The sequence below is a fragment of the Mesocricetus auratus genome, unplaced genomic scaffold (assembly GCF_017639785.1).
Source record: "Mesocricetus auratus isolate SY011 unplaced genomic scaffold, BCM_Maur_2.0 Super-Scaffold_100028, whole genome shotgun sequence".
NCBI classification, from domain to species: domain Eukaryota; kingdom Metazoa; phylum Chordata; class Mammalia; order Rodentia; family Cricetidae; genus Mesocricetus; species Mesocricetus auratus.
The window spans coordinates 7,933,603-7,946,893 of NW_024429209.1; the positions used below are offsets into that span (position 1 = coordinate 7,933,603).

The window sequence follows — 13,291 nt, forward strand, 5'->3', positions numbered from 1 at the left end:
TATGATTTATATTCCATCTCCACTCAGTTTTTAAAATGGGTTTTCTACATTGGACTCTGACCTTATAGGTAAGGAACAGATCAGAGAAATGGAGGGGACTTGCAGCTAACTGGTAGAACAGAGTACAACTTGACTGTGCCTGACCTCCTGACCATGACTTCAAAAACAGAACTCGGTGACTTAAGATTTCCAAAGACTCAAGTAAAAGAAGCTTTAGCAAATGAGTGTGAGCCCTGGGATTCATGTTTCATGTTCTCCACCTGGTTCTACAGTCTAGGAGGTTGCTCTCCAATAACCATATAAGATCCTCAAAGTATCACTAGAGAGCTGAAATAATAAGACTACTGGGTGCTGTATCCATGCCTTCTGATGTTGGAGGTCCAGGGAAGTATCTGATCATTAGCAATTCCAGTGAGCTCCAAAGTGATGCTGCTAGTGTTTGTTGCCCAGGGACCACAGCTTGAAAGCCACTGGGTTGGCTCTGTCCTCTGCCTTCTAATTGGGATCGGCTACCAGCCAGAAAGCATAGAATGGGTGGAGGCAAAAGAGCAGGGTCATCTCCCTTTGTTGGAGTTGCCACTAGAGGACACACCTGGGTTTGGTGGCTTCTGTCTCCAGGTCCTGGTGATTTCTCCCTGCAGAATCCTCGCTGGCTTCTACTGTCTTTGCTCCTAGACTACACCTTTGTGAAGGGACTTGTCATTACTTCTCAAAGGATGCTATCTGGGGGTCCCACCCGTTCTCCTCTGGGATCCTGACTAATCACAGAACTGTGGCACATTATGGAATCTGAAGCCCTTGTGAGAACTTCCTTCTCCACAGTCATCTCCCTACTGCCAGTCCAGAAAGCTCCAGAATGTCCCCAGGGCTGGGGGTGGGAGATGGACACTTTGCTATTCTTGAAATCTCTTCTTGCTTACAGTCTCTGCCCTGGAGCTATCGGAAAGCAAAGGACTTTCTTCTCCTGCTTTGCCTGTTCATTTCCCCCTGTTTCATTCCTTTCAGTTTCTATTCCCTGGAAAGCCCCGTCTCCATTACTACATTCTAAATAGGGTCATTTGGGAGAAAGAGCTTTTTCACCAAGTTTTCTCTCTCATAGCTCCTGCCCTCCCCCTTTCCCCTTTAATCTTTTCTGTGCTCTCTGGCCTGGGCCGTCGTCCTCCAATCTGGCCTTTTGGGAACCTGGGTTCCTTAAAATGGTAATCATAGCTGGTTTTCTTCTTGTGCCAAGACTATTTCTGTTTATTAAGGCTGGGCAGGCACGGCCTTTGGGAGGGACACATATAAAGAAAAGCAGGGACACTTTCCAAGCCTCTGAGTGTTTCTCTTTAACCTTTTCCATTGAAACCCACAGACAGAATGCAGCTCCCTATAATAGCAGCCATGGGCACATGATTCCTGTCAACCCTATCCTGACTCTGGTACCCATCCTGACATGGGTGCTACTGTACAGTAAATGATGTGTCTATAGGGCCTAGGAAGTCACCCCAGCAGTGGAATTCAATCCCATTAATACCACAGTCTGCACTTCTGACTCTCAGCTGGAGCTCTCAGCAGGAATGGTGTGTCTTTCTCTCCTTCCTGTCATGTCTTCTCTCTGCTCTTCCCTCGTGGGACTTACCCTTCAGTGTTGGCTTAACCCAGCCTTCCTCTGGCTATCCTTCTAAGGTGTTCACTATCAATTTTGGGACATAGTGGCGAGAAACCCAATGCTCATGCCCTACAGGATCCTCCCCATGTTCAGTTACTGTTTTTTAGACATCAGCCATATGGGAGGTTTGGGGAAACAAAAATGCAAGATGGCTGTGACTCTGCTGCTGTGGGGTAGGTATGGGAGGCAAGCAAGCAGGCTCATCCAAACACCTCTCAATGTACAATGATGGCAAATGCCAAGGTGAACATAAGACATAGAACTCTAGGGCTGAAGGTTGGGGGGTTCACCTACATGACTAGGGTCAGAAAAATCCCCTAGAGAGTGATGGTAGCTGATAGACAGAAGAAGTAGATATTAGCAAACAAAGAGAGGAGGGAAGGGCACTTGGATGGAGAGTGGACTGTGTCAAGCTGACCTTGAGGTGTGGAAGGACAACGTATAAAGCTCAAGAGCTGTATGATAGCCAGCGTGGCTTACCAAGGGGACTGTGATGGGCTGAATCCCCATGAGTGGGTCTAGAAAAGCCTTGCAAGGAGAACTCAAGGGTGAAAACGAACATCTAAAGATCTTTTAATGGAAAAATTACATCATCTAGTCATGTAGTAAAGATCTGTATGAATCCTGTCAAGGATCAGATAGGTAGAAAGTTTTGGCCAGTTGGATATGAAGGAGACAGGGAGAGACTGGTCCAGAACCAGGAAACAGTTGGTGATGACCCAGGCAAAGATAAGCTGTGGAAGGCCTGAGGAGACCTTTTCTATCTTTTATGTATCTCTCATACATCTTGGCTTCTGTCCCTTGGCTTGAGTATTCCCATCTCTCAATGAGTAAGTCTCCTTTCCTTATGTTTTAAGAATTTTCTTTTCACATCTGTTCTCTATTCCCAGGAGTAGGACACTGGAAACTTATTTTAGACAGTGGACCTTACTTGAACTCAGAACCTGACAAGGACGTTGCATAATACACTCAATACTTTAGTATACACAGGCACTGTGCTGAAGCACATGATGGTGGGGACGAGTCATAGTGAATAACCACCTGTCCCAGAACAAAGTCATTTCCCAGGACAGGAAGTCTTCAGAGGAGGCCCACACATTATGCCTTAATACATGTTTGCTGACTATTTGGATATCTCTTTCCGACACTTCACTTGCAAGAAATCTTGCTGTCTGCATGCAAGAGAGAAATTATAAATGTTTTCTGATTAGTTACACTATTCAGAGCCCATTCCTAAATCAGCACAGGAAACAGCTAAGCGAAAACTTCTGCTTCTTTCTCCCTTTACAAACTGCCTGTGTCTTATTCTTTCTCCAGCTTCTTTCTTTGGTGATGTCTAGACAGTTAAAACAAAACTTTTAAGTGTGCTAGAAATAACTTGTCCCTTAGGATTTCTCCCTTTCCCTTTTCTTTGCCCAAACATGGGTAACTTGAGATCTTAAGAAATTTTAAGATGTCAAAAGGCCTAGGTTGGGCTACAATAGATCATACAAAGGCTGCTATAGGTAACTCTTAACAGAGCATGAACTCAACATTTTCTCTTGGGTAACTGCCCTCTCTCCCTGTGCTGCCTTGAAGGCTGTTCATATTGTCATCTGGAAGTGCCAATACTTGTGTGCTATCCATGAGTGGTAGTCAGCTTTGTGGCAGTCCTCCCTTACTCCCTTGGTTCCTGACCATTGCTTGGTTCCTCACCATCGCTTTCTAGGGTCATTGTAATAATTCACTAACACAAAGCTGGAAACCTAAGGATTATTTTATATCAAATGCCAGGAAAAGAGAACTGTTATTTTTTCTCCCACATTTCCCCAAATTTAACAGATAGAACCACCCAGGACACCTACAGGATATGATGTTCCCATATCGATTCTTATTGCGGTTTTCATCTTCCTTGGCTGTATCCCACGAAGCTGTCTGTCCCTCTGGTAAGGCCTACAAGGCAAAGGCAGAGTGGTTAGCATATCTGTGATGGCAACTCTCCTCATGTATAGATGAACCAACAAAAGGAAATGAGTATTCACTGTGATGGGCACTCAGTATGAAGGAATATGTGTCTGAAATGGTGCCGCCCATGGTCTGACTTTACTTGTTCATTGGCACAAATACTGTTATATCCAGTGGGGAGTCATTCATTCATTTATTCATTCACTCATATACTCAGCAGATACTCATTGATCCCCAAATGTGTTTTGGAAATTATTCTAGGTAGGTACTAGAACTTTACAGTATCCAGTGGATTGTGAAATGTAGCAAAGGACAAAGAAAGTTCAATTTTATATAATGAAGATGTGAAGAAATAGAGCAGGATAACAAAACTCACATGAAAATTTACTCCTCGATGGGGTGAAGAAACCAGTCACATTGAGAAAAGTAGAAAGAACTTTCCAGGCAAAAGGAACAGGTGCAAAGGTCAGAGAATGCCACATGATCATGCTCATAGATGAGAGTATGGTAGCATTGTGTGTGGGAGACTAATGACTGGAAACTTCTAGTTCCTGGCTAGTACAGAATGCTGTTCTAAGTGTGATAGGGAATAATTGGAGGGCTCTAAACAAGGAGGTAAGGAGTTCATCTCATACACTATACAAAGGGCATTCATGTTCCTATGTGGGATACAGGCTGCAGGAAGGCCAGAGTTGTGAATTTACTGCAATCATACCTCATGATGGTGCTTGGACTGTTGGAGCAGGTAGTAGTAGTGACCATGAAAAAAACAATTATTTTGTGGTTGTTCACTTAGTTTGCCTCAGAACTAGAACCAAAGATAAAGCTTTTGAGTACAAGTGGTTGGGTTTGGAGGCAATCAAAGAGAATGAGTGGGAGAATGGGGGAGGGGGATGCAAAACCAGAGCTTAAGAATTCATGTTTAGGACTCTTGTATGAGAAGGGAAGGAGAGAGTTGGAAATGCTTATCATTGCTTCCCTTCTGCCACTGCTGGAGAAGACTGTTAGAAACCCCTCATGTTCATGCCATGCTCTATAGGTACTATGGGTATTCTTTAGTCTTGAGGAAGACCTCAGGTAACAACACAGATGTCTACTAGAGGAAGCTGTCAGGTTGATATGTATGAGAATCATGAATGTGTGGATTGTACTGGGCACTAACCCAAGGAATTTAGACAGGAACTATGAATGAAAGAAGCATGGATGCTGGATTCTAGGTCAATGGTTTGAAGAACCAGAGAAATGTCATTTACTGAAATGGATTAATCTGAGGGAGAAACCTGATTGATTGTGTGGGAATTAGGCATTGCATTTTTAGATACATAATACACTTAGAAGAGTGCCCACCAGTGGGTACTGTGTATATTTTAATATGTTGAAATTAGTAAAAATGATAATAGTACTAATGCCACCCAAGTTTGAGATGTCTGTAAGACATCTAAGCTGAGGTATGGCCCAGGAAGTTTAGTGCAAAGCTCCAGAGCTTAAAGGGAGGGAGGGGACAGAGGTCATCAATCAGTTTAAGAGGGAGACAACTATGTAAGTGACAGCCAAGTGGACACTCATGTGGATGGACTGCAAGAGTTGAGCGCCAAGTGGTCTAGAACGAAAGGACAATGCAGTCAGTCCCATCACAGAGGAGAAAAAATCATCACTTATGGACTGGAAACGGCTTTAGCGAGCCTGCAGCAGCATGCAGAACAAGCCCTACTATGACGAGTATCTCTCATTCCATACAGAAGGACAGGCTGAACATCCTGCCCATGGTCCTTGCATTGCTAACAACATCAGCTTGCAACTTCTGGTCTGCACAACGGAGGAGAAGACATCCATTCATCTTAACACAACAGCCTTCACCTTCCCATCTATTCCTCATTAGGTCTACCCTAAGCAAGAGCAAGTCCTCATCAACTGGCCAGAAATTCAGTCACTCAGCAGGCCATGGTCTCAGAGGCAGGTATGGCCACTGTGTATGACAAAGTTGTGTTTGCCCACAGTGAACACTTTCTTACTTCTAGTCTCACATTGTCTTCACCAACTTTGGTGGTTTTCATATAGCAAAGGTTATTTTCAAGACTTATCTGTGAAAATCTAGATACACATTTGAATCACACCCAGCTCTTTGGTTGTAGCATAAAAGCAACCCAGACAAATGCATAGTAAAATGTCTGTGTTTCAATAAATGTTTATTTACAAACATAGGTATTTCTAAATGTGTATTTAGTTCATGTCTATGGCTTGCTGACTCTGGTTTTTCTACCATGATCATGAGCTTTATCTACACAGTGATTGGATATGTAGAAATATTGTACATTCTTTCTATCCTTCCCATAGCCACTGAAAGGCACAAATGTTGTTATTCGTGTGCTTCAAAACCTTAGGTAGACATTTCTGAGGGGAAAGAAAGCAAGTCCTAACCTCTGGGTACCAAGTATTCCAGTAACCATCTATCCCTTGGTTTAGGCTATCTTTAGGCCACCTATGCTTCTTGCTCCTGTGCCTAACTCAGATTCTAGCCTCATCCTACCTCCTGACCAGGCAGCCCATTCTGTCAGTCAGCCTGCCAGGCGTATGGCTGCACATCAGGGTCTTAGTGACATCTTTGTCTTTCATATTTGGTTTGATCTTTGGGGAGCAGATTTTTCACTTGAAATTCTCTGTGATAAAAGTCAACTGTTCATTCCAACATGGTGGCAGGGCAGAATATTTTCATATGAATCTTATGGAAAAATATGTTTAGTATCTGCTGTGGGTCAGAATTTAGGTTTCTGTTAGCTTAAGGTCTTATTCCAGACCAAATAAGTTGCTGTCTGTGATAAAATGTGGAGGGGATAGGCAATTATCAAAGCTCCCATTGGATTTAACTGTGAAAATGGTAAATTTACCAGCAGAAATAATTTACCTTTGAATCTCCTATTTAGTTTTATTTCCTCCAATTCATCCTCCATTGTAATCAGATTGATCTTTATAAACTGTGAACAGGACACAGTAACTCCTCCTTTTATTGGAATTTATTGAATAGATTCCAAATTCATAACAGGCCCTTTACGACTTCACCCCAAATGTTCATCCAGCCTTACTTCTCGCCATGCACAAAGTCCTTAGGTTTCTGAGACTTTTACGTGTGTTCTTTCCACTTGAAATTCCCTTCCACTCAAGGCTTCCTGTAAGATTTCTAAGTGTCTTCCAAAACCCATCTGAGCTTCTCCTCCCATGTGTGGTCTTTGTGCTCACTCTCCCTTACTGGATTCTCATCACATGGGCATCTCTCCATCTAACAATCTAAAAGCCTACCTTCCAACTTGGCTAGGGCCTTCTTCAGGGAAAGGATAGCATCTCATTTATAATTCCATTCCCAGGGCCCACTGCTAGGACTTTATTTCATAGGGTTAGAATGGAAAGTTTGGAATTAATGAAATGACTAATAAATGAAGTGGCTTCTGTACTGTGGATGATGATGACCTTAGAATTGCAGAGTCATCAGTGACCTTGAAAACTGTCCTGCCTATGGTGGCTTTCAGAAGCTGATTAGCTGACTCACAGTGTCAATCACTGGCATACCTTCAGTGACAGACTGCTCATTCTCTCAAAGATTCCTGCATGCATTTTGAGCAGCATCACTGGCTAGATTTCTCCTTACTCTGGCCTTGTGCTTTGCCTTGACCTGCCTCCACGAGCCCAATAGAATAAGCACAAATCCTTTGTGTTGTAACATTGCAAAGATCCAAAGAAGGTCAATCTTTCCATTCCTAGATTTCTATATGGCTGCTTAACATCAAAGATATGGCCTTGGGGACAAGCCAAGGCAAACCTGTCCCAGGGAAATCCTATATCCAACATGATTGAGGGTTACTTCCCCATAGGAATACACACAGGTGCCAATGACAGCCCCAGGACCACTGTCTCCCCCTAGTGAGGATGGAAGAAACCAGGGATGGGTTATGGGGTGGGTATGAGTTTGTGATGATGTTGACAAATATGGAAGGTGTGCCTAATAGAGCCACTGAGAAGAGGTGGTAATGGCTCCCTAATTGGCAGACTTTGATCACCCATATGTTTCCCCTTTTAGGCAGTTGCAGTCTAATAGAGGATAATCTCTTCAAGAAAACAAATCTGAGGGGTAAGAGCATGAAAGGGAGACTCATCTCGTCTTCAAAGTGAAGGAGCCAGGGGCATTATTTTTACATTAGTGGCTAGTTACAGTAGATTGACCAGGGAATGGTGGCAGTCATTAGGAGCTAATCACATTCTTTTGAAACCAAAATTGCCACCTCATTATACTCCCCTATTATCAATCTCTGGTTCCCTTTTCTTGTTCTTTTTCCTTAAAGCATGAAGCCCTACTTTTGCACTCCCTCCTGAATATGACAAGGTTCCCCATTCTTCCCCAGTGTCCTTTTCCAAAGGCAGCCACTTAATTTTTGTTCAAAAGATGTTTAAGGATGTCCTTGTCCCTGGAGAGCTGAGCTTTGGTATCTATTACATCCTCAAAAGTCAGATTTGAAAAGGTCTTTTGAGAAAAAAAGAACTAGATTATTGTGTAAACTAGGAAAGTGAGGTCTGGTGGCAGGGAAATAGCTGCTCAGCAACACAGGAGACTATGTTCCTCTTTCCACACCCCCTTCCACAGTAGTATCTGAGGCTGGGTTCTATACTAGGTTACAGAACTGATGGCAGAACGTGACAGATACTATTTTACGAGCCTCTTTCACTGTGGGAAGAGGCAGAGGACATGCAAACAAACAAGTGATTACAGTCTGTAATGTGTGCTTTGAAGGCTATACACAGGGGGCACAAGCAGACAGTAACTAGGGACAAAGGACAACTCAGAGAGGTTTGGGCAGGATTGTTTGAAAAGGTAACATTTGAGAAGGAGAAAAGCAGACCTTGGTACTGGCAAGCTGGCCTGACATTCACAGCTGAACTCCAGGGCTCTCCTACTGAGCATAACAATTTCATAGAAAGCAGTCTGAGATGAGAGCCCTTCTGAGAGTCATGATGAGAAGGGACAATTGCAAGAACTTTCTTCAGTCACATCTGAACAGAGACAAAAATATGAGCATTGTTCATGATCACAAAGCAGACAGGAATAATCATTGCCTCTTTGCAATCTTAGTTAAGATTCGTCAAGCTGCCTTATAATACCACATCTAGCATCCAATCTGGAGCTTGCTTAAGCCATCTATAATTTCACTGAGCACAGTCCACATTCTATGAGCCCTTTCTGACACCCTTTTCCTGAGAGGCCCACCCCTTTCCATGTTGCATAGCAATTTCTTTCAAATTGAACTATTCAAAGCTATAGGGAAAATCTTTTAAGATTCAGGAATAAAACTTACAAGGCCCAAAGAGTAAACAATTCACAAGTCTTAGGAACTTCCTGAAACTTACAATATTCACAAGGCCCCTCTCCAAGTTTATATAGGCAGTAACAACTGCTGAAGAGGGGATATTCTCCAACTAGCCAACCTGGCTACAAATCCTATGGGGGAAAACCAGGGATGGAACTTTTGTGAGCCATTACTATGCTATGCTGGCTTTTAAAAAGATACAGCTGCTTTAGGGTCATACATGTTCCTGTATGTAAACCTTTACCCATACTCCTGAGAGTAACCTCAATGAACTTACTGGTTCACCAAGATAGACGTGGCATGATAATTTCTTTGGTCTGTTGTCATCTATCTATCTGGAATGAATATATTTGTTTGTGTATACCGAGGAAAAGTCAAACAGCACCTGAGGTACACAATAATCCCAACTTCTTTGATACTATGCATGCTACTGCCAGTCTTTGGATGACATATTTGATTTCAAACTAAATGATAAGCAAATGTTAGCCATGACAAGAGCTTGGAGGAGTGTTATAGGTGGAAGGAAGAGAAAGTGCAGAGGCTCTGAGATAGAATGACCTCATGGTATTCTAGAACTTGAGGGAAGTTCTCCAGAGCAGAAGGAACATTATGTGGATCAGTGACACAAAGGTGTGGGTGGAGTTTCCTTGTCCCATAGCTGCTCTCAAATAATCACTCAGAGGTTTAATATTGATTATAAATGGTCAGCCAATAGCTCAGGCTTATTACTAACTAGCTCTTACATTTTAAGTAAACAAAAATTCCTTATTTATGCTCTACTATGTGGTGGTACCTTTATTAACATGGCACATTCATCTCCTGCTCCCTATGAGTCTGACTGGTGACTCCAGACCCCACCCTCTTCCTCCTATCATTCTCCTGGTCTGGCTCACCTACCTAGCCTTATTCTGTTCAGCTATTGGCCAGTCAGCTTCATTAAGCCAGTCACAGTGACATATTTTCACACAGGGTAAAGGAATATCCCACAGCACATAGATGTGGCTCTGTGAAAGCCCTATGAATCACGGATAGGATGTGAGTTTTACTCAAAGTCAACAGAAATGCTTTGGGAGTATTTTATAATGATGGAGCATAGCTATTGTCACATCATGATAAATAGCAGACAGAACTTGTCACCTGATTTCCCCCTTCACCTTTGTTGATAGGCCTGATAGATTTCATGTTGAAATGATTATTGGTGCCTACTCCAGGCTCCCTTTTGACTGTCACTCACCCGCCAAGCCATAGTGTCAGTGGGAGGCTCAGGTCACATGACAACAGATCATTCCTTCTTAGGCTCTCTTGTGCTGACTTAGTCCCCAAGTTTGAGTAACCTGCCTCTGTTTCCCTACTTAGTACTTTAATTCCCTCTTAAAACTAAGAATCATCCCTAATAATTGCTTGGCTATTTCTTCTTCATATACTAGTTGGATTGGTCCTTCTAGCTAAAAGGGGCCTTTATAATGCTTTCAATTCTTCTTTGGATCCAAGCCCCAAATAGTGACACCTCAGAACATGGTTTCTGAGAAATGCTCATCTCCAATCCTGTGCTGAGGTGTGTCAGTCCACTTGATTTTCCTGCAGCCCCACTAACCTAGCAGCTCTGTCAGCAGTGATACCTTCCTTCATTCCCCTTGGCTTGACTGTATCCCAGGAAATAATTGGATGTGAAATGCCCCGAGGTGCAGCAAAACCAGGGCCTGGGATTGCTGATCAGCCAGTTCTTGCATGATGCTTCAGGGCACAGCCAAGAGCCTGCCTTCCCCATAATCACTTTAGCCCACCAGAATTTTTTCCTGCTCCCATTGTATTCTATGGAAGGAAACTTCCAGAGAGTCCTCACCAAGGAGGAGCCATTTTAGTAGGACCTGTCATTCATTTTTATTGTCAAGAAATACTTTGTGAATGCCAACTATAGCATGGGGGACAGGCAGAAAAGCAAGCTGACTACAGTGCTTGAATATTTTTACTCGAAGTCATTTTGCCATCCAAGACTCAATGATGTCAATACACCCTTAAGGTGAGAGGAGGGGAAGGATTGGCCCACAGTGGGAATGGGAAGAGCAGTTCTGTTATTACCCCCTTAGGGATCCTGATTATTTTGGTGCTTACACCATTCTGTGTGTTTGTTAAAACTCAGCATGGGACATGCTCAAAATTAAAATATAAATTATTTAATACAAGAAACATAAGAGGCATGCTTCCTAGATCTTTGTCATAATTAATGATTACCTGAGGTAAAGCCCACAGCTTCTGAACCAATGCCTGAGGTAGAAGGTGTTCACAGACTTTTCATCCTCCCCCATAAAAGGTAGATATTGAGCTCTCATAGCTTACTCTCAGAATTTACCCTGTGCCCTAGAAGAAACATCCAACTTATTTGCGTAAGCATAAAGGTGGGGATTCCTAGAAATACTTGTCTCCGATTGTCTCAAATCAAAGCGATTCTTGGAATATAGGTCCTCAGTTTTAAAATTGGGCCCTTTCTAGGAAGTTAGGATGAGTTATTGTTCAGGAAAGATATAGAATTCAGGTAGTAGATAATTTCATCATTTGTTGGGACTCTCAGGTTTAGTCTCAGTCTATTCATGGACATATTTAACACTTAATTTACTGAAGACTGTGGGGGAACTTACTAGATAATAAGGGCCACCATGGACAGCTGTGTAGGTTGGGGACAATACAAGAGCATTAGATCTAAAAAAAGCACGGTGCACACAACAGACAGTGTAGTTTTCTATATATTTGTTTGAATGCTTTTTGGAAGGTGACAGTTAAGTATTTTGAGGCAGCTACACCTTCTGCTGTTTTCCTCTGAGGTGCTGTGTTAGTTAGTGGTGGCCTTGGAAGAGGCTAAGATTTCAACACATACTACCTAGTCTGTGCTGAAAAGCATATGCCTTGGGGATTATAAATGTGGATGGAGGAGGCAGGAGGGGATGACTAATGACATCTACTCAGAATGGCATCAGGAGAGCAAATATTATTGCATACCATGTCACTAAATAGACAGTAATTTATGAATTCTGTTGGTGAAGCAAAGTAGAAAATCAGACTGCTGCAAGATGCAGGTATTTGTCTGTCATGGGTACTTGGATCAAGTCAAAATAGTTGAGTGTGTGTCTGTGGGCAGAATCATAAAAACATTCTTTAAAGGGCCCAATTACAGCCTGCACTTAGGAGACTGAAGCAAGGAGGATCAAGAGTTCGAGGCCAGCTTGTGTTATACAATGAGATCCGATCTCAAAGTCACAAAAAAGGAAAAGGGCTAGGGAGATAACTCATTTATTTGGTAGAGTGCTTGCTGGACAAAAATTATGACCCAAGTTCAACCCTCAGAACTCATGTGAAAAAAAAACTGGCCACAGTAGCCTGTAATCCCAGTGCTCGACTGCCAGAGACAAATAGATCTCTGAGGCTTGCTGGTCAACCTGATAAATGAAATCAGTGAGTTCCAGACCTGTGAGAAACCATGTCTCAAGAAAGAAGGTGGAAGTACTTGTACATCCTGAGGAATGACACCCAAGAGGTTGACCTTTGATTTCCATATGCTTGCAGGTACATGAACAAAACCTTCACAAAATGTGTGTATTCAGACATGCACACATGTGTACATGCTTACATAGACACAGACAGACAGTCAGACAGACAGACAGACAGACAGACAGACAGACAGGCACACACACATACCTGGGTGGATGTACAGATTTCCTAAGAACTTGGCTAAATGCCGAGCCTCATAGCTGTCAGATTCAAAAGACACTCCGGACAAATGAGCTATCTGTGGTATCTGTTAGCATACCAAAGCACATGTTGGCCTCCAGGCTCACTCAGTATCACAAATACTTGTTGCAGAGTCCATGCTGGAACCCTGGCTCTTCTTGCCTTGCACTCTACTCTACATCTCATGGGCTTCCCTTGCCCCGGCTTCTTATTACCATCGAAACCTGCCATTTCTGCTATGAGCTCTATACTTTTTTCTGTCTTCCTCTCTTGGCCTCCTTTCTCTTAGTCATTTCTTTCTCCCCTGCTCCCCACTCTCTCCTCTCTCATGGCCTGGTGCAGTCTTCTGGCCATGGTCAGTTTGCTGCTTTCTCTCCTTGCTTTGGACTCTTCCAGATTCCTTTGGCTTTACTTTCCCTCATATCTACAATGAAAACCTTCACCTCAACCATACCATGTCCTCAATTTATACAGTAGCGCTCTGGCATCGTTGACCCTGTGCCTCGGTGCCCTTTATTAACTCTCTGGCTGCTCTGACATCTACTAAACCTGGAGAACTGCTGTTGTAGGCAGCAAGGCAGAGGCACATAGTAAATGCCCTAGGGAAGACTCAGCCTAAAAG

The 13,291-nt window shown here is 43.0% G+C and overlaps 1 protein-coding gene across 14 annotated transcripts in view; it reads right to left on the reverse strand.

The window, feature by feature from the left end:
• Positions 1-13,291, reverse strand: part of Ptprt (protein tyrosine phosphatase receptor type T) — a 1,105,935-nt gene that overhangs the window by 61,978 nt on the left and 1,030,666 nt on the right. For all 14 annotated transcript variants that reach the window (XM_040732970.1, XM_040732973.1, XM_040732967.1 and 11 more), the window contains one exon: positions 3,496-3,583. In XM_040732970.1, the coding sequence (XP_040588904.1) occupies positions 3,496-3,583 (88 nt within the window). The remainder of the gene's footprint in view (positions 1-3,495; positions 3,584-13,291) is intronic.